The following is a 22,932-nucleotide window of genomic DNA, read 5'->3' on the forward strand; positions in this document are numbered from 1 at the left end:
ATAATACTTTTTTTTTTGACATACTCATTCCAAAAATTTAATAGCCGTGTCCCTTTTTTAATGAAGGAAACATCAGAGACGGGATAGAGTCAGTGTCCATTGCAATTCAGGATTTGATTTTAATGATCATTTAATTTATTTTTAACTCATTTTAAACTTTCTGAAAGTAGTACTGTTCTATTTGAAGAAGGCGTGTGACAGTGATGAGAGGAAGGTCAAAAATAACTAAAATAAAAAGGTATTTTAATTATTTTTCGCCTTTTTTTTTTAAGGAGTTTTGACTACTATGCTCTAGCCCAGTAGTTCTTAAATTCCATTTTTTTTCTTTCAGTTTGAATTGTTAATGATTTAAATTTTCCGAGATTCCAATTAAAAAAGAAACAAATTTGAAAAAGAAAATGTACTTCTGCTTTTGAAAAGTGCGTCAATGATCATAGTTAAGGATTTTCCTTCAAATACCAATCAGTTCATTTCGTAAAAAAAATAAAAACAGCGTAGAAAAAAAAAAGGTACTTACATTTGTTCATTTTTAGATTTGGTAGTGGCTAAAAAAAATTACTTTATTGCAGACATATAACTTTAAATTGAAATTAGGCATTTATATTTTTAATAACATCGATGTTCACTTGCGCCAACTTACTGTTTTTCAAAGAAGAAATTTGCTTGGGGGGGGGTGGCGATAGTTATCAGTAAACCTCACATCAGTTGAAAAAAAGTCATGTTCCTCTTTCTAGAAAACCACTTTACGTATTATGTTGAAAATTTCGCCACAATTTATTTATGTGTTCCTTATTATACGGAAGTAACATTTTTGCTTTAGGGCTCACAATTTTTAATAAACAGCAGCAGTTTTTATGGCAAAACAGGAGGTTCCGTTTTCTTTTCTTTTTTTTTTTTTCATTTAAAAAGTGACTCTTGATTAAAATGGAATAAATGATGAAATTAACGGAATTGCCTTAAAATTCAACTTAGTAGATTCTTAGATATAATCCTGAAAAATCTGAAAATTTTTAACGCCTTTTATTAAAACTTTTTTGGAATAAGACACATAGATTTTAGCTGTTTAATATTACGCGTGTATAAGGTACCGGCTTCCTTTGCGGTTTTTTAATTATGTTAATTTATTTATTTTTACTTTCTTCTACATCTGATATGTATACATAATGACTCGTTAAATTTCTCGAGTTCTGAATTTCAGTGAGTGCTGAATAGCCGAATCCATTCTGAGGATTTCTAAAAAATATCTGACATCGTGTATGTGTGTGTAACCAATCTTTTTTGGCTATACGACATGAATTTCGGTAATCTTCCGGGGGGGGGGCCTTCATCGCAACGCCCAAAAACGCCCTCCCTATCATTCAGAGTCGTTTAAAAACTGTATTTCCAGAACTGCAATTTCGAAAAATGTATGGGGGATAACCCCTGAATTCCTTCTCCCCTTAACACAATCAAAGACAATCTGCAATTGTGTTTTTGGAGTTCAATTTCGAAAAATTGCCGGGGGAATGCCATCGAGCTTCTCCTTCCACTAACATCACCAAAAATCTATCAGAACTGCGTTTCTAAAGCTACAAATTCGAAAATTTAAGTGGAACGCTTCTTTCTCTCTCCCCACTTTCGCCAACATCATTAAAAATCGTCTTAGCTATGATTTTTAAGGGCTTCAATCTCTAAAGATTTTCGGGGAGAATTTTTGAAAACTCCTCTCCATTTACATCTCTTCCCTACACTGTAACAAATTTCGGAAACGTTTCTAGATATATCGGAAACGTTTCCGAAATAGTAGGAATCCTTCATCCAATAGCGAACTCCTCAATATTCAGAAAGCTTTTTGTTATTTCAAGATATCTAGAAGCGGAAGTGATGACGCAACGCTTCGAAACCTATTTCATCCTTCCAACACAGGCGCCAATGAGTCGGAAATAACGAGAACTTCTTTTTTTCTTATCTATGGTTGCTATTGGATTGCTTGTTATTTCATGTCTAGAGAGTAGTAAATTGTGTCGAAACTAATTTTACGCCTTTCATTTTGGGCTGCTCTTGATTTTTTAGAAGATGTACGCAGCTATTAAGTTAGTTAATAACGATTTGCTTATACAATTTCCGGTGCAACCGTGATTACATTTATATTGTGTGTTCAAGCGTGAATAGTTTCAACACCCGTTTTTATACTTAATGAAACGAAACCCTTTGGATTACTTATCCAGTTGTAATGGAGGTACTTAGATTTTCTTCCGCTCATGTTCACTTGTAAGTATTAATGAATATTTTAAAAAATGTTGTTATATACATTTATATTTTTGTTGATTTGCATTTGATGAGACTCCAATTGTAACTGTTTTTGGGTTTATCGAATTAATTTAAAGTTATCCTACATACCTGTGAGCGCAGTGTACTATTTGTTGTAACTAACTGAAACTGATTAATTACGCAAAAGAAATAAGATTTATATTTGAAAAGCAATCACAGAAAAGTTATTTTGAAATACTTGGATATACATACATTGGTTCAAAAAAAAAAATCAATTGTTTAATTCATTAAAAATATGGTAATGCAAATGCTTTCTAATATTGTAATATGCTTCACAAAAAATGTGCCAGTATTATTTTTTTTTATTATAATTTATTCATTTATTTAAAAATATTTATACCATTAGAAAATGGCCCAGTTATCTATTAGTAAGCTACAAAGTTATGCAATTAATTCATGTGCTTATTCATTTTGTTAAATGTGGTTGACAATAAAAAATTCCTTGACATTAGTTTGTTCGGTAAATAACATTTCCTTGGTGGATATACTAGTTTAATATAGGACAGTCAGGAGGAATGAGCCAGAGGCAAAAATGGAACAGCTGCATTTACAAGCCGAAATAAAAAGAAATATTATTTCATGTCATTGTTTTAAAAGTGATCCTTTTTTAAATACTATGTTATTAATTAAATATACAATGTACATATGGGGAGAAGACGAGGGGCGTTCACCACGCAGACTGCCATTGACATTTTCAGGGATTGCTTTTTTTTTAAGGGGGGGGGGGGGCGCTTTATAGCATTTTATGGGTTCACCATCACTCTATGGTGTGGGGGGGGATCTCGTATATATGAAATGGAGTAATCATGCAATAGAATTCAATGTTTTAACAAATAAAATATGTAATGCATTTTGCGCACATTGTAAAAATAAAATCAGTAACATATTTTGATAAAGTATTTATATTTGTGATGAACTGGAAAAGGGCAAGAACAGAAGAATCACCCCGAATGGTTCCAACAGGAGGACTTGGTGTCATATTTAAATTCACCAATTTCTCTGTTGGCACTTTTCGGTACACTTTTTTCGTCAGAGAAATAGACTTGACGCGAAGGGAAGGTAAGTTCTGTCAAATTTTATCCGAAAATAAAAGCTATCAAGTTTGATACAAGATATGTTTTTAAGTTCTGCATTAAAAATACAATATGTTGATAATTTTGTCTTGAAAATATTGAGAGAAAAACTGAAGTTTAATATTGTTTAACAAACAATCCCACTTCTGAGAAAGTACTCCCCTTCCCTCCCCCGACGATTTTGTGATTATGAATGAAACTACTATATTATTTCATAAATTTTCAAAAATTTATAACTGTGCAAATGTTATGCTGTTAACCAGGGCCCCATCCAACCGTTTAAACCACGCATAGTGGTAGGTACGGGGGACCCTGGAGTGTTATGTTATGCTGTTAACCATGCTATTTGTCATTAGAAATTCAGAAAAAAAAAATCCACGAATGATTCTAAAATTGCTTGTTTCATTGCTCTTAGATATGAAAGAATTGAAACTGATATGGCATGCAATACTATTAAAAAAGAATTATTTTTCAGAAAAAATCACGGAAAAAGGATTCCAAAATTCTCAGAAACGTTTTTGAAAATTGTTTGGAGAATTCCGAAATACTCGGAAACGTTTTCGAAACTTTCATGAACCACAGCTGCACAGAATACTCAGAAACATTTCTGGAAATTACGGAAAGAGGATTCCGAAATACTCAGAAACGTTTCTGAAAATTACAGAAAGAGGATTCCAAAATACTCAGAAAGATTTCTGGAAATTATAGAAAGAGGATTCCGAAATACTCAGACACGTTTCTGGACATTACAGAAAGAGGATTCCGAAATACTCAGACACGTTTCCGGACATTACAGAAAGAGAATTCCGAAATACTCAGAAACGTTTTTGAAAATTTCATGAACCGCAGCTGCACGATATACTCAGAAACGTTTCCGAATTTTTTTTACAGTGTATAGGTCGGCTACAATTGCGATTTTAGAGCTTCAGTTTCAGAAAACTGCCTGTCTCCTACCCATACATAGCCTGAAATCACTTTTTTAAGACTTTTTTCTGCAAGCGATCCCCCGAATCTCTTCTCCACCTAACATTACCATAAATAGTATAAAACTGCGCTTTAAGAACTGCAATTTTGAAAAAAAAAATTGGAACAGAGACCCATCCTCCCCCTCTCCCCCCCCCCCCCCACCCCGTCCTCTCTCCCATACCTAGCAGAAGAGCCCCTACAATTGCGTTTTTGATGTTTCAATTTCGAAAATTTTCCGGGGAGAGACCACCTCCCTCCAACGTTATCAATCATCTTCTAAAACTGTTTTTAAAACTACAGTTTCAAAAAAGTTCCGGGAAAACAACCCTCGGACTCCCTTTTGATTGATTATTTACTTCCGACAATGTTCAGTTTGCTTGCATCTAAAAATACTTTGCTGAAAACCAGAAAGTTGCATCCACTCTCTCTTTATTTATTCATACGTTTGAAAAAGTAACAAAAAGTGCAACAAAACTCAGAAGGGTCATTCTCACAGAAAAGTTACAAATAGACCAAAAAAATTCTTTTAACAAAACTAAGTAAAAAAATAATAAAAATTGCATAAATGTTTTTGCTTGTTTATAAATTATGTCCCTATAGTAGTGGTTAAGTTTTCTATTTTATTTTTAAAAAGATTTCAAATATTTTAAATCCCACCTCGTCCACGGAGGGGATACAATAGTCAACGGAGGAAATTTTTTATATAAGAAAGTGTCAATAAAGGTTGTTATGAAAGTAAACATGCGTTTTAAAGCTATATGAACTATTATGTGACTCTTACTTAACATTAACAAATTAAAATGTGGAGACTTTTGAAATAAAGACTCAGGACCTCGCTCTTTATGAATATCCTATTTTATTGAGAAAAAAATCAACATTCTAGCATTTGTAACAAAATCAATAAAGTGCAGCCTAATTTAGTTGGAAAAGAAAATATCGAAAGTATGTTCTTAGTTTCATTGATGAGTAAAAAAAAAAAAAAACCTAATAAATCAAAAGATTTTTTTTTTAATTCAAAAAAAAAATTCTTTTTTTTTTTTTTTTGAAGAACTTGCCAAAGGTCGATTTAACAAGCTTCGCGGGCCGCTTCTGGCCCGCAGGTTATAGGTTGAGCATCCCTGCTGTACAACAACATAATCATTGATTTTTGGTTTGTTTCTTATTCTTTCTCGATGAATTAATCCAAAATGGTAATGTTTACATTGATCACCACAACTTAGACAGGTGAGGTATCTTGCTTCCATAGTTATTTGATCTTTTTTAAATACAAGTTCATAAATTTTCAATGTTCCTGGAAACGGTGAAATATGCTTTGGAATTTGTTTATCTACATCACTTATAAAACTTTCTTCAACATTTTTTATTATTATTTTTACAGTTTTTTTGAAGTACCGAAACTAAAGTTTCACAATCTGGGATATCTGTTTTCTGGGCAACTAAATTGTCAGCTGTTCTTTTTATTGCTGCTCCAACTCCATCTGGAGCAGTGGCGTACCCAGGGGGTGGGCTGATAGGGCTACAGCCCCCCCCCCCCGAAATTTTCAAAATTAATTATAAAAATTATAATAAAGAACAAGTTTTTTTTTATGATGTATTTTTGAAATCTTACATTCGTATTGATATCAGAAAAGCGATACATGAACTTTTCTTAGCTACAGTTCATAAGTATCCCCCCCCCCCAGCTCAAAGACTTTCGAGCTCAGCCCCCCCCCCCCCCCCCGAACTGATTTGTCTGCGTACGCCGCTGATCTGGAGCACCTTTTCCGTGAGAGCTTTCACTATAGTGCCAGTGAATTTCCTCCACAATAAACTTGAGCGGATAAATATCCACCTATTAACTGAAACATTGTTTTGCTTTTGTACTGAGCACTTGGACCATCACTGAGAAAATGAATTTTTTTTAAATCAGGTATAAGAGACTTTAAATTATCTTTGAGTGAAAGCAAATGAGAAGTAACAGCTGATGCATCATGCCTATTACATGCACTGATTGTTCCATATGAAATAGGACTTTCTTTAATATCTTTATGACCATATACAACACAAGTATGTATATTTACCTGTGGCTTTGAACCACCAAAGTGGGCTGATTGAATTTCTCTGTGAAACTTACATATGTAATTTTCGGAAAAATCAATATGCATTAGGATTTCATTCCTTTTCAAATTTGTTTTTATATCTGAAATCATTTGATATTGATGTACAATGTTAGATGTATGATTAAAAAATTTGATGATATCAGAAAAAAATAATTTCACTAATTCTTTTTTTGTACTCTTAATATCCACTTTCATGGTTCTATGGCAAATTTTTGTTCCACCTTTAATCTTCATAGTAACTTTTTTGTTAACCCATTTTGGAAGTAGCACAGGTTCATCTTGAAAGTCATTTATTTTAATTTCTTTTAATTTGCAGGCATCACATTTACGATTTAGGCAAAGTTCTCTCTGAGGATCACAACATGTTGCTTTAAGAACTTGAGATATATTTTTTTTATTTATAATAACAAGACTATGTAGTTTTACTATTAAAAGCTTTATGTTTTCGTGAACTTTGCATAAACATGTCTCCCGATCGGAAACTTTCGGAAATAAGATCCAAAAAGGTCGGAGACGACAAAAAGTTTGATAATTCAGAGTTTGATGTTGTGGGCATTCTTTTATAAACATTTTATGCACTGTAAAAAAAATTCGGAAACGTTTCTGAGTATATCGTGCAGCTGCGGTTCATGAAATTTTCAAAAACGTTTCTGAGTATTTCGGAATTCTCATTCTATAATGTCCGGAAACGTGTCTGAGTATTTCGGAATCCTCTTTCTGTAATGTCCAGAAACGTGTCTGAGTATTTCGGAATCCTCTTTCTATAATTTCCAGAAATGTTTCTGAGTATTTTGGAATCCTCTTTCTGTAATTTTCAGAAACGTTTCTGAGTATTTCGGAATCCTCTTTCCGTAATTTCCGGAAATGTTTCTGAGTATTCTGTGCAGCTGTGGTTCATGAAAGTTTCGAAAACGTTTCCGAGTATTTCGGAATTCTCCAAACAATTTTCAAAAACGTTTCTGAGAATTTCGGAATCCTTTTTCCGTGATTTTTTCTAAAAAATAATTCTTTACTATAGTATTGCATGCCATATCAGTTTCAATTTTTTCATATCTAAGAGCAATGAAACAAGCAATTTTAGAAATATTCGTGGATTTTTTTTTATGAATTTCTAATGACAAATAGCATGGTTAACAGCATAACATATGCACAGTTATAAATTTTTGAAAATTTATGAAATAATACAGTAGTTTCATTCATAATCACAAAATCGTCGGGGGAGGGAAGGGGAGTACTTTCTCAAAAGTGGGATTGTTTGTTAAACAATATTAAACTTCAGTTTTTCTCTCAATATTTTCAAGACAAAATTATCAACATATTGTATTTTTAATGCAGAACTTAAAAACATATCTTGTATCAAACGTGATAGCTTTTATTTTCGGATAAAATTTGACAGAACTTACCTACACTTTGCGTTCCGAAATTCGTTCACGTCAAGTCAATTTCTTTGACGAACAAAGTGTACCGAAAAGTACCAACAGAGAAATTGATGAATTTAAATATGACACCAAAGTCCCCCTGCTGGAACCATTCGGGTTTATTCTTCTGTTCTTGCCCTTTTCCAGTTTATCACAAATATAGATACTTAATCAAAATAGGTTACTGATTTTATTTTTAGAGTGTGCGCAAAATGCATTATATATTTTATTTATTAAAACATTGAACTCTATTACATGATTATTCCATTTCATATATACGAGAGTCCCCCTCCCCACACCATAAGAGTGATGGTGCACCCATAAAATGATATAAAGCGCCCCCCCCCCTTAAAAAGAAACCCCTTGAAAATGTCAATGGCACAGTCTGCGTGGTGAACGCCCCTCGTCTTCTCACCATATGTGCATTGCATATTAATAACATAGTATTTAAAAACTGATCACTTTTAAAACGATGACATGAAATAATATTACTTTTTATTTCGGCATGTAAATGCAGCTGTTCCATTTTTGCCACTGACTCATTCCTCCTGACTTCCTATATTAAACTAGTATATCCACGAAGGAAATGTTATTTACGCAACAACTAATGTCAAGGAATTTTTTATTGTTAACCACATTTAACAAAATGAATAAGCAGATGAATTAATTTCATAACTATGTTCTTACTAATAGATAACATGGTCATTTTCTAATGGTATAAATATTTTTAAATGAATGAATAAATTATAATAAAAAAAGATAAATAATACTGGCACATTTTTTGTGAAGCATATTACAATGCTAAAAAACATTTGCATTAGCATATTTCTAATGAATTAAACAATTGGTTTTTTTTTTCTTTTTGAACCAAAATGTATGTACATCGAAGTATTTCGAAATAACTTTTCTGTGATTGCTTCTCAAATATAAATCTTTTTTCTTTTGCGTAATTAATCAGTTTCAGTTGGTTACAACAAATAGTACACCGCGCACATAGGTATGTAGGATAATTTTAAATTAATTCGATAAACCCAAAAACAGTTACAATTGGAGCCTCATCAAATGCAAATCAACAAAAATATAAATTTATATAACAACATGTTTTAAAATATTCATTAATACTTACAAGTGAACATGAGCGGAAGAAAATCTAAGTACCTCCATTACAACTGAATAAGTAATCTAAAGGGTTTCGTTTCATTAAGTATAAACACGAGTGTTGAAACTATTCACGCTTGAACACACAATATTTATCTAATTATAGTCGCACTGGAAATTGTAAAGAAGCAAATGGTTATTAACTAACTTAATAGCTGCGTACATCGTCTAAAAAATCAAGGGCAGTCCAAAATGCAAAGGCGTAAAATTAGTTTCGACACATTTTACTACTCTCTAGACATGAAATAACAAGCAATCCAATGCCAAACAGTTGCTGACTGCAGCAACCATAGATAAGAAAAAAAGAAGTTCTCGTTATTTCCGACTCATTGGCGCCTGTGTTGGAAGGATGAAATAGGTTTCGAAGCGTTGCGTCATCATTTCCGCTTCTAGATTTCTTGAAATAACAAAAAGCTTTCTGAATATTGAGGAGTTCGCTATTGGATGAAGGATTCCTACTATTTCGGAAACGTTTCCGATATATCTAGAAACGTTTCCGAAATTTGTTACAGTGTGCAAATTATACATAGTATCATTTAAATAACGCTTTTGTTTTTTTTCTGTTCTTCTTGTATTTGTTTCTTTTTTCCCTGGGCAAAAGCTACTTGCTTTGTCAGATTCTAGAAATTTCTGAACATTTAGCTGTGTTTCTTCTGTGAAATCTCTTTTTGACACAGTTTTGTAAGTTTTATTACCATAATTGCTAAGCATTTTGATTAAGGTTATTTTTTTTACCTTATTGAGTAGTCGGTACTTTTTCATAATTTTACCAGACAAAATTTGTAGCATTTTCTTTTTCACTTTGTGAGATTTTTGGCTTTTAAAGTTAGTTTGTATTTGTCTACCAATAACTTCAGCAAACAATAATTTTCTAAACACATTGGATTTGCTTTTTCTATCTTTACTCAATTCTCTTCGAACTTTTTCTCGTGGTGATTCATTTTTCTTTTCTTCACTTTTCTGAGATCTGCTGAATCTTTTTTTATATTTTTCAAGTCTAGTATTTCCTATTCCTATTCAGAGTCACAACTGACTTCAACTGTATTTATGTCGAGGACTGCATACTAAGTGCCTTGCCTCCATTATTTTATATACCGATAGATGGCAGCACCATCACCGGATCGAACAGTTAATGAGAATTTAGAACTAGTCCAAGAGCTAATAGCTACCTGGTGCTAGCACCCCCAGAGGTATCGTTTCACTTGGAGGACATTGAGACCACGAGCATATTTAACGTCGCCCAGTCCCCTTTAATGACGACGGTGGGTCTTCGACCAGCGAGGATCGAACCCGAGACCTTCTAGTATTTAATTTTTTGTTTTTCTCTTCTAATTCCTCTATCTTCTTCCTTAGTTTATAACGGTTTTTTCTTATTGTTTTTTTTCCTCTCAAAATTCCAGAATTCTTGTTTTCCTTGGCACTGTTAATATTATCCAATTGAGAAGAGGTGCTTGGAGGTGTATCTATAATTAATTCTTCAGTTCCTTGCAACTTTCTTTGTTTACGATATTCCCTTGCTTTTTCTTTCCAAAGTTTTCTTATTTTTCTTTTTTCACGTTCATTCATTTCTTGAACACATTTAATTTTTCCACTAGCCTTTCTTTGGTAGTAACGTTCTCTCTCTTTTTTCTTACTTTCTTCAAACATAAGAGGATTTTTTTTTTAATATCTGTCTAGCACGTCTCATGCTAAGTTTCTTTTGTTCTCTCCTCTTTTGGATTTGAACGTCTGACTTCTTTTTACTTTTAGGTTTTGCCATTTTTTTCTACTATTAAAAGAATATATATATATATATATATATATATATATATATATATATATATATATATATATATATATATATACAGTGAAACCTGTGTAAGTTGACCACTCGCGGTGCAGCACTTTGGCGGTCAACTTAGGCAGGTGGTCAACTTATAAAGGGCGGAATTTTTTTTTTTTGTCATTTCTTGCACCATGTTTTCATTTTTTGAGGAATTCACCCTTACTCCTTCTGTTCAATTCACTTTCAGTGTTTAACATTATTGAAAGTGAAACAATGATTAAAAATACTATTCAAATAATTTTGCAATTTTTTCCTTGTTTTTAATTATATTAGACACTGTAGGTTTAGAAATTCCATATATGCCAGCTAATTTTCTCTGGCTTTCTTCATTTTCAATTAATTTTAATGTTTCATACTTTTTATTAATCTCAAGTACAACTAACTTTCTTTTTGAAGGCTTTTTATGTACAGCACAAAGAGTAACAAGCTCGACTCTCCCAGTTCATAAAGTCAAAATTAAAATGTCCTATCTCTTAATCCCTTGCACCAGAAACATGTAACTTTACTCATTAGCAGGCCCAGATCTGTGTACCCGCAGTGCGAGGGGCCCACGTCCTTAAAGGGACTAATGGCCCTAGAAATTGAAGAAAAAATAGAAAAAAACTAGTACTAAGACTTATGCACTTTACAAATAGACACTGCTGACCACTAGGGAGGGGCCCAACATATTTTGTTGCAGGGGGGGCCCAAAATATATAGATCCGGGCCAGCTCTTTTTGCACAATTCCTGTGTTGCCACAACATATTGCAACTGAAAGAAAAGATTTTGAACTTTTCTACTGACACCTATTTTTTATGCTGCTGGTTTAGTTAGTAAAATGCTAGTCTGTCATCAAAACATTAAAAACATTCTTACAAAGCTATCAAATAATAATAATAATAATAAAGAAGTAAATAAATAATGAACTAAAATAATTTGTTGAAGAAAGTTTAAAAAAATAAACCAAGTGGTCAACTTACAAAGGGTTTTTTACAATACTCCAAACCAAATTTGGCGTACATTAGTGGTCAAGATAGACTGGTGGTCAAGATAGAGAGGTGGTCAAGTTACAGAGGTTTTACTTCATTATATGAGATAGGACAAATTCCGTTCCTGACAAAAGTGGTCAACATAGACAGGTGGTCAACTTACAAGGGTGGTCAACTTTACAGGTTTTACTGTATATATATATATATATACGTATTTCTATAAAAAATACAAAACGTGGACCACGTCATCTTCTCCGTGGACATGCCACGTCCACGGAGGGGAAGTCCACGGAGGAGACAAAAGTAAGCTTTAGAATTTTTCAGAGTTTTGATTTTAAAGTTAAAAAAATGGAATGCTTCTTTTTATCAAATATACTACTTTTGCTATCTAAGAATGATGTTTCAAATACAAAACAGTTTTATTTTACCTTTTGTATGATGACCACTAAGAACTTTGCCAAACCAGATTTAGACACAACAATCCAACACGTGTACAAGAGAACTAAAGTTGATCACTAGAAAACAAAATGGCTAAATATCCTACCATTTACCTTATATGGACTTGACTTTTGCTGCCCTCTATTATGTATTTATTAAGTTATTTTAAGTGTCCACGGAGGAAGACTTCAATCTCAGGGACAAAGTTTATGAGTCATTTTCTTTATAAATACAATTTATTTTTTTTTAATTTTATTTAAAAAACATCTTAGAACTCTTAGCTAGTTAATACAATCAAAGATATTTAAGACCAATTTAAACAGTTTGAGACCAATTACAAATTGCTTTGTCTCTCAGACTTAGGGACGTCCACGGAGGGGATTTTGAAGCAACATTTATTAAAAAAATAAAACTGAAATATTAAATTTATTTAATTGTCATGCATAAAATTAATTAGTTCAAAACTTAACTAAAACACATGAAAAAAATATTAAGGAATATACTGAAGTTTTAATTATTTATTACTAAGGGACAGTAAAAGTCACCTTTTGTGAGAATGACCCAGGAGTCTCAAAACTTTTTTGCCTCTAAGGCCACATCTTAAGGTTTTGGGAGGCGAGATGTCTTAACTATCCAACAATATTTCAGTTCATATGACAGTAGTTAGCGTCCCCCCCCCCCTCGCCAAACTTGACTAGGGATTAGAAAATTTAAAAAGTGTTATGTTTAATCAGATTTAAAAGCGATATTTTTTTTTTTGGGGGGGGGGGATGAATTTGCGCCATTGAGTTTGGGGGAAGGGGCACCCCCTGACTTCTAGAAACTTGGATCACTCAGTGCAATTCGTGAATACTTTAATTTTCAGAAACGAATGTCAAGTTTCATTTTCTTTATTTTCAAACTGAACGAAAAACCTTTGCATTTCTTTTTTCCTTTTTTGCGGACAATACAGCGTAAAAAAAAATGTTGATTTTTTTAAAATTTGTCCTTTACTTTTCCAGTTCAACAGGTAAGCTATAAGTTACGAAGCTGAGAAAACATAAAATCTGACAAATCGTTAGTGCTGCCATCTGTTGCCGCAATTTACGAAATACATCGTTTGGTGAAAGAATTTCTTTTAAACATCAATGATGTTTAGTTATTTTTTCTTCGTTTTACAAACTTCAGTATTACAGGGAAATTTTTTCAGAAATCTTTATGAAACTTCAAAATCATAAACTTCATTGTTACGTGTCTTATTTCGCTTTTATGGAACCTCTACATTACCGAAACGTCAAAATTTTATCAAGAAAATTTTAACTTAATAGTTTGCTAAATGAGTATTTTGAGAGCATTTCAACCACTTGATATGACACCTTATTAGCATATTTAATCTTACACCACACCACGAATTGTCTGCATGATACTACAATGAACCACAGTGTAGAACTTTGTCTCAAAGTTCCCTGTTGTATTTCTAGAGTTTTTTTTTTTTTTTTTTTTTTCATTTTTTTTTTTTTCAGTTAAGGTAAACCAGAGGTGGGAATCCCCTCAAGAGTAATAGTGCATCCGCACCCTCATATACCATGAAGATCCCTCCAAGAACGATAGCCTCTTCCAAAAATAGAGAAAAATATCCATAGAAACTATCTACCTCCCAAACACATTCCATAAAAGGGACATTTCGCATCAAGAGTTCCCCTCGTCCTCCCTTAGTTAGTGAACACCCCTGCGTAGAACAACGTTTGGGCGTTTCTTTTTCTATAACATAGCAAACATACCACATTATAATAATAAAAAACTATACACACATTAATATAAACATACAAAAAAACTATAGATGGCAGCACATGTTTTTCCATATCAATTGTGCTGTATTGTCGGGCTGTGAAGTGGGAGGAAAAAGGGCCGACACTCCGATGCGAGTCCTGGATTTTGAAAAATTCGACTTCGACTCCGGATGTTTTTTTTCCCCTCATGAGGGAAGAAAAAACCCTTAACAGTGATTGGAATATTAGTTTTTTTAAATGAAAATTTCGCGTAGTGTTTTATTGCAAGACAAACACGCATCCAACGTCGGAAATTCAATTTGAAAATCAAATTTTCAATAGTTGCGATTTTTATGGTAAAATTACCCGCCCCCCTTTTTTAATGATAAGGATTAATTTGCTCTCCTTCTAATGTTTGACAAATAAATCTTGATCAAATCGTTTGAATTCAATTTTTGAAAGTTGTAACTTTAGAGAATAAAGCTTTCTTGACAAGATTTCAGGTAAAACCAGTGGCGTAGCTAGGGAGGGGCGGAGGGAGCGGTTTACCCTTTATGGTGGACGGCATTGTCACACTTTTGATGCGAAAACAATTAACGCGTTTTCCCAATTTCCCTAATAAGAAAATCATGCTTTTGATCTATTACTGGAGGCAAAAAAAAGTCTTCGAAATGTAAAGTTTGAGTACGACTATGATAATAAAATTGTTCTAATACAAAACATGTGTTTTTCTTGTGAACATTTCAACATTACTGTTTGTTTTTTTCTCTTCCTTCGTCTGAAGCTACAGACAGAGGGAGGTGGTAGAGCAAAGTCAAGGGATTATATATATATATATATATATATATATATATTTTTTTTTTCTTTTTGCTGTTAAAGTTAACTATTACGGAGGAAACAATGTATTTCATAACCTTTCGTTATTTGATGAAGCTACCACTTTATTTTAAGTAAGTTCCGAGCAAACCACCGTATTTAAAAAAAAAAAACTTTTTTAAAGGAAAGTGACAACAAGAGTAAAAGGAGAGAGGCCTATAATGGTGGGCGATTTTCCTGCTCATTTTCAGGACAGCATTATCTGTTTCAACAATTGCTTTGATTTGTCATTTAACTACAAAATTTTCACAAAGAAAATGAATGAATTTGTTGTATGTTCATTTTATTAAAAAAAAGTTCACAACTCGAATAATAATTGCTTGTACTACTGCACTATATCAACTAATTCCTTTATACAATGAGTTTCACATTTACTCATTCATTTTAAGGAAAGGCTTTTAATTAGTAAAAGGATGTTTAGGCAAAGCCTTTAACATTTCGACCTCCATTAATGGAAAAGAGAATCATCCAAACTTGGTCTCGAAACATTTCCAAGGGATAACGCCCACCCCATCCCTTCGCGTCTCATCTTTAAGCCTAATATTGATAATTCAGTTTTTATAACTTCAATACCAACAAATTCCTGAGGGCAGTCAAGCCCTGAATCTTCCTGTATAATGATTAAAGATAGTCTAAAGTGTGTATTTAGGACATGAACTTTGAACTTTAAAATCCCCATCTAGTCCGATGTCTTCAAAAATAGCTTAAAATTGGGTTTTTGAAACTTAAACTTCAGAAAAATTCTAACGTAGGGACGATGCACGAAATGCCAGATGTGCACGAAATCACCAAACGTCATCACAGTTGGCTTAAAATTTCGTTTTTAGAAACTTCCCAGTAGTGAATAGCTTAAAATGAGCAACAGTTTCGAAAAAGATTTCGGGTGGGAAACCCCTCTCCGATTTCTCTGTCATAACGTTGTCCGCCACACAACGGCTAAACTAGCGTTTTTAGGACGTCATTTTTAAATCGTTTCAAGGGGGAGAAGGGAAAACCGTATGCCGTCAAAGATAGCCTACACTTGTGTTTTTTAAACTTCGGCATCGAAAATTTCCTGAAGAGCTCCTGAATATTTGGAGAGGAAAATCCAGTCTGTTGGAGTCATAGGAGACACTTCCATCACTAGATACATCCTACAGTTACGTGTTTTTTTTTTTTTTTTTTTTTTTTTTTTTTCCGATTTTGTTGAAAAGCTTTCCGGACCCGATCCTTCCTCAATATTTTTACGTATCCAAAGATAGCCTAAGATTGCTTTTTTTAACACTTCAGTTTCGGAAAATTTCGTTGAGAAGTCCCGACCCCCTAACGTCACCAAGGAGTGTATAAAACTAATTTTAATTTTGAAAAAAAAAAATGGAGGGAGTTCTAATCATCTTTTCTATAAGCGTTACTAAAAAGTGCTTAAACTTAATTTTGAATTAACTTTTGAAATGTTTCGGTGGGGCTCTAAATTACTTTTTTTTTTCTCCTGCAAGAAAAATATGAGGGAAAAAAATGTGTTTACTGTCTTGTTTAATAAAATCTCATTAAAATACATTTCACTCTTTAATGTGTCAACAATTTCCCATCAAAAAGGGCGGCAAATTGAGGAACCGCCCCGGGCGGTGGAAAGTGTAGCTACACCACTGGGTGAAACCCATAGGGGGAATGACACTCCAAGTTAATTTAAGAGTTTATAAAAAATGTAGACACGTTAGTTCTGAAACATTTCCTTAACAAATCTTGAATTATATTTCATCTATAAAATTTCAATGAAAATAGGGCACTCTGTTCGTGGAAGAGGATGGGTTACATATGCGTCTGGAGTAAATTTTACACAAAATGCGGTGGTACACAGCTTTGTACGAATAGCTTTGAGATTATACTTATATTTCTTCTTTTATGTTCAAAATCAGATGCAGAGTTAAGATATTAAACGTTTGAAGCAAAAATAAAAATGAGTGAAAAAATACAAAATTTAAAATTTTAAATGAGACCTAGTTCCCCTAACTTATATTTAGGGAAACAACCCCATTGAAAAATAATTCTAACACCAAAAGTTTGACTTTAGCATGACCAATATTTACTGAGGTATGAAAAACGCAGCGGTTTGTGACTTACGCCACTTTACGCTCGTCGTGAATAACACCTTTTGGGAGAAAATATAGCGGTCAACAAGAGTTTAAAATTATATTTATGCATAGTGTGTTTTATCAAATTGTACGAGATTTTGTAGTGTGTTTTTGCGTATCATGGCATAACATTTATTAAATAACAATGAAAAATTTAAATACTTTGTTTTTTTTTTTACTTCGAAAGACTGTCATTCTCCTGAAAGGGAAATAAATTCCAATTTCACTTCTTGTAAGGTCCCTTTAAAACATTGAACTCTAATAGCTACTTGAGTTTTGGAGGACAAATGACAAGTTTTTTGAGTAAGAATTTTTTTTCAATGGTGATATTTACATAAATATAAGTTAGAGGAGCTATGGTGCGTATAAAAAGTTAAGTTTTGTATTTTTTGACTCATTTTTATTTTTGCTTCAAACTTTTAATCACTTAACTGTACATCTGATTTTAAATATTTTTGCGATCGAAAGTATGCACCTAGGACTAACGGTTAAACCGAAACACCTTGTATAAAGATAGGCTTAAAGGTATGTCGAAACAATGAAAATTTGTGCTGGTCTGTTAGTGTGATGCTTTGCTGTTTATAATTTAAAGATATTAAATATATTGCTGAAAATAACTACATTTTTCTTAATTCTGCCATCGTATGCAATGTATAAACAATATGTTACCTTCTTGCTTTTGAAATCACCATTGAAAAAATTCCAAGTCCATATTTTTCCCTCTTTTTGACTTAGAATGTATAAAATTTATGTTTTGAATTTAGTTAAGTTTATTAAGTTAATTATCGCCTAGATCAAGGGAAACATAAACTATACGTATTTGCAAATAAATTATGTTAGTTACATTTGTATTTAAAGAAATAAAACTTGGAACTTAAAAGGAACCTTTTTTTCAATACAAAAAAACGAATTCTTATGCCACCGAATTATCTTAATTAAGTAAAAATTGTATCTTTAAAAGTTTCGATAAACTTTAATAAAATATTGGCTTTAATAATTCAAATCTTCAATATCCTGTTTAATTAACAGTAAGAAATTTGTTTTGTTTCGATTGATCTTCAGTGGAACACATTTTATCGAATATTAAGCAAACGACAGTGAAATACAAATAAACTAGGCTACAGTTTTAACGATCAAAATATCCTGCTGTTTGTGTAAAGCGACAAATACGCAATGAAGCGAAAATATATTTTTAACTGTGTCTAATCAATGTCTATTATCTAAAATTAAAAATAGTTTGTCAAAAGTTACTTAATTCTGTATAAAAACTAGTATTTTGTATAGGTCTTCCGTAAACTTCTTAGATAAATTCGAGATACTATATGATTTGTAAGATTTTTCAATTAGCTAAAAAAGTCATATTTCTATCAGTGTCTTACAAAAACTATTAATTTTTCAAAATGTAAAATTCTGAATTATTAGTTGAATTGTAATGTTGAATCCAAAAATTATATTTTTTGTCAGCGTCTTATAAAAAAGTAAAATAAGTAGAGGAATGTGGGACAAAGTGGGGTGGCAAAGTGAAATGGTGAAATATTTACTTTGTTTTTAACGCCACCTGTCTGGTAATATTTAAATAAGGTAGTACCTTATGTTATCTCTTATAGTCAGGAAAAAAAAAGTTTTCTCTGAAGAATAAAGCGTATGATAATGCAAGCCATTTTCAAAAATTCATACTCATTTTGCAATGTTTTGTAGCAAGTCAAAAAAATTTTGTGTTACAATAAAACGATAAAGTTCTTGCAATTAACATTTACAGTTTTTTTAATGAACTATTCTACTGGTCGTTATTGTATTTTTTTTATTTAATATTAAACGTATTTTGTAATTTAAATATGTTTTACAATTAGTCAAGTGCTTGTCAGGTTATGAGATTATGACTGAATGACACATATGACTGAATAATTCATTTCGCTTACTTATTCAATCATTTATTGAATGACCTACATATTTATTTATTTATTAATTTATTTACATTTCTACATTTATTAATTCCCTTTTTTTTATTCATTCGCTATTTTATACACTATTTATTTTTTCTCATATATTAATAATTTTGTCCAATTATTCCTTCCATTATGAGTTCATTTCTTAATTCATTATTTTATTTATTCATTCATTTATCCAAATTTGAAAAATATTTTATTTTTCACTTGCCCTATGAAACAAAAAGAGTGAATATTTTTCACTTTAATTTGAAAGTACAAATTAAGGGCCAAAAATTAAATATAATGTTTCAAAGAAAGATTTATAATAAAATACATTGTTCTTTTTTTATCCACCGTAAATTTTAAATCAAATTTTAAAGTTGTTCATTTTGTAAAAAGTAAGTGATCTTAGCGATGCACTTTGCCCCATGTTCCCCTACTTTGAGAAGTGCTAAAACTTAAGGAATACATACTAGTAATGTTAAGTTCTGGCGTTTGGTTGGTTGCTTGAACTGAATTAAAAACTAGAAATTTTACGTAAGAATAATAGTTTTGCTGGCCAAAAAAAAAAGAACGATGTAACCTCAAAATGAGTTTGTAGCATTACAAAATTTTTGTTAGAAGTGTGTTTAATAATCATAAATTATCATGCTGCTTATTTCGCGGTCCCTTGTACGAAAACAGAAAAAAACAAAACAATGTTTGATGTCTAATAAACTCACATTACATTGGATACTTTATTCATTTCACAATAAACATAAATACAACATAAATACCACATTTACGAAACGTAAAATTTCTCTTTGAATCATTGGTATATACTTTATTTACAATCGCTTTCTTTGTAAAAGCGAAATGTTGCAATTTTGGAAAATAAATTCCGAAAATCAAAGGGAGAAAAAGCTCATAATTAATATATACAGATCAAAATAATATATTTGGGTTATACATTTAAAGATTTTTTGTTTTTTCTTCAGAATAACGCAAACTCAAGAGAAGAAAAAAATTTATTCCCTCATTTAAGAGAAGGAAAAAAAAAAGACTTAATTTTTTGCTTTTTCTATTTTGACAGTGCATATTGTATTTGTTGGTGGGCGACTTATTTCAAAGGATTTTGGAAGACTTTTTTTTAAGTGCAATGATTTCAGAAAAAAAAAAACTTTAAGAAGTCTGAAAAAAAAGAGAGAAAAAAACACTTTACGCAGGCATTAATAAAGTGATTCAATTAGTAAAAACTTGCAAATTTAATCAGCATGACTTTCAACAATTATTGCTAGAAAACTAGCAAAACTTTCCCAAATATCGTTAATGGTTTTATATATTATGTTTATTGCTGCAATATAGCCTTACTTACTACAAAACAACTACAAAAAAAGAAAGAAAAAATAGTTTATATAACTGTTTTTTTTTCTACTTTAATGGGCTTTTAATATGCGTTCAAATCTCCTTAAATTTGGTATTTAAAACAATATTTATATAGAAAGATTTTTTATTTGTCCATAATTTTAACTGAAAGTCATTATTATTATGGGAAAATCTCTTAGTTATGTAGAAATATATAAATTTGACATTTATCATATTAATAATTTACAACGAAAATGGCGCGTCATTTCTCTGTCAAGCCTTAAACCAAAGTGTCCAATACATTTGCGCCATCGTCACTACTACTATGAAGAGAGCTTAAACCTGTGTCTGAGTTACTATCCCCATTTTCAGGAATATCACAAGAAACATTTCGGTCCACAGATACGACTTGCACGGATGAAAACTCTTCCTGTAACCTGACATTATCTTTATCGAGTCGTTCTAAGTCGGTCCTGAGCTGTTGCAAATAGTAATGTTTGTCTTCGATAATTTTTGTACACTCAACAAGAGTTTGGTCGTTTTGTTGAATAGTTAACTGTTGAGTTTGGTTGATTCGAAGCAGTCGTTCAATATCACGTTTGGTTCTCTTCAGTATTTCATCTAACCTCTCAGGGCCTGCATATGCAATTTCAGGATCATCATCCAACAGGATTCTACATTCCAATTTCGCACTGTCCTTCAATTTGATGCTGTTTTGGATTTTATTTGTCAACTCTTTAATAGTCAATTCCTCCTGATGGACCTGATCACATATTTGTAGAACCTTCTCATACAACTCGATGCAATGATCTAAAATATCACAGACTGTCTCGCTCGATTCAGCAGATTGTTTATCACTTTTTGAATGCTGAGGTTTAGTATCATTTTTAACTTTTTCATTTGCATGAACACTATTGCTATTATTCTTTCCACCAGAGCTGCTGGTGTCCCCTTCACTTGTTTCAGCTAGATATGTATCGAGAACGTAGTTAACACCAATTTGGTGCATTCTCTGCGTGTGAATCTCATTCTCAATCACTTCGATTTCTTCGTCTTTTTCACGAAGTCTCTTCAGTTGAGAAGTAATTGCATCATTTTGGGAGGCTATGAGGTTCTTCAACTGTTCCTCAGTAGCAGGAAACTGATCATCGTCCTCCAAACAGCAACCAACGCTGCCATCGTCTTCAGATTCGGACCTGAGTTTTCTCGGATGCCAGGTCTTAACCGATCTTGTGCTGACCTTTCTCCTGTGAGATTTAATGTCTCTAGGAGTGGAAGATGACGTTTGCGCATGATGGGCTCGCTTCAGAAGAAATCGAACGTTACATTGCTCCAGACCCCAAGTGTTCCACACTTTGAGGAGCCGGGAGCGGGGATCCAGAGGTCTTTCCACTTTGTGCCAACGCTCGACAATGACGTAATATTTGGGATCGCGGTGGTGACTCTTTCCACCGCTTTTGCTGTGATGATGATGGTTCTCGTTGGAACTGAGAACTGCTTTGATGATTTCTTCACAAGTTGTATGCTTATTAACACCAGTCACCCACTTTTGAAGTCCACCGATCCACAGCGGAATGTCTGTTCCCATTCCTTTTTGTCAGCATCCGGATGATAATCTAAGGGTGAAAAAGAACAACTATATATTTAAGCACATAATATACATATATACAACGAGAGAGTTTATATATATATATATATATATATATATATATACATAACATGCATTTCAGAGCAGAAATCTCTCAGTTATTAATTTTGCTTTAGTAGAAAACTGTAAGTCAGAATGTTAGAATTTGTATAGCTTAATATGGGTAAGTTTTTTTTACAGGCGTGTAAAACTCATAGCACAAAAAAAAAAAAAAAAAAAAAAAATTGCAAACTGATGTGCTACAATTCGTCTTTGTCTTTTTTTTTTTTTTTTTTTTTTTTTAGCCTTTTTAAATAATAGACGAGTCTAAATAAATTTCAGTTTTAAATTATATCCACCAAAAACATTTTTACTTTGATTATCCAACTCATAGCTGGCATTGTTTAAGAATAGTACATAATAAATTGATTGTTCGAAGGAATTTCCATGAGAATTTTTTAAGCGATATTCAAACCTAAAACATACGTGCAAATTTTATGCATTAACGTTTACAATTGTTTGATGCTTTTTAAGCATCAAAAAGTTTCCACAAGTATTTAATTACACTACAAGCTCTAATGTGAATATTAATCGTTATTTCTTCAGCATAAATTTATAAAAAAATGAATAAAAATTTGAACCACTTGTTAACTTGATTTTGTTTTAACTTGAACCTGAGTATGTTAAAAGAAACGAACCACTTGTATGTGTTTCCAATGCAAGCGGCATTAGAAAAGCGATCCCCACGCAGTATGTCAATTGATAGTACACTAGGGACCCGTTCCTAACTTGTTCGGTTTGAAAAAATTATCTGTCTTAAATATATATTCTGCAGATTTTTTTCTTTTAAAATATCATGGTATACATGTTATCATGGTATACTTGTACATACGCTTTTTGTTTCGCTTTTATGAGGTTTTGAAAGAAATTGATTCACTTCATTTCCTAATTAAGAGAGAACAACCTTTACTTCCCTGTAAACAATATAATCTTCCCGCATGTAACGTTGTACGTATGACCTTCAGTTTTGATGATGGTGATG

The 22,932-nt window shown here is 32.2% G+C and overlaps 1 protein-coding gene across 3 annotated transcripts in view; it reads right to left on the bottom strand.

The window, feature by feature from the left end:
- Positions 1 to 19,637: 19,637 nt before the first annotated feature.
- The window catches only part of LOC129230401 (ras association domain-containing protein 10-like), a 122,009-nt gene continuing 118,714 nt past the window's right edge, over positions 19,638 to 22,932 (bottom strand). For all 3 annotated transcript variants that reach the window (XM_054864813.1, XM_054864801.1, XM_054864807.1), the window contains one exon: positions 19,638 to 21,879. In XM_054864813.1, coding sequence (XP_054720788.1) covers positions 20,544 to 21,851 — 1,308 coding nt within the window. In that variant the 5' untranslated portion in view covers positions 21,852 to 21,879 and the 3' untranslated portion in view covers positions 19,638 to 20,543. The remainder of the gene's footprint in view (positions 21,880 to 22,932) is intronic.

The sequence above is a fragment of the Uloborus diversus genome, chromosome 1, assembly GCF_026930045.1.
Source record: "Uloborus diversus isolate 005 chromosome 1, Udiv.v.3.1, whole genome shotgun sequence".
Classification (NCBI taxonomy): domain Eukaryota; kingdom Metazoa; phylum Arthropoda; class Arachnida; order Araneae; family Uloboridae; genus Uloborus; species Uloborus diversus.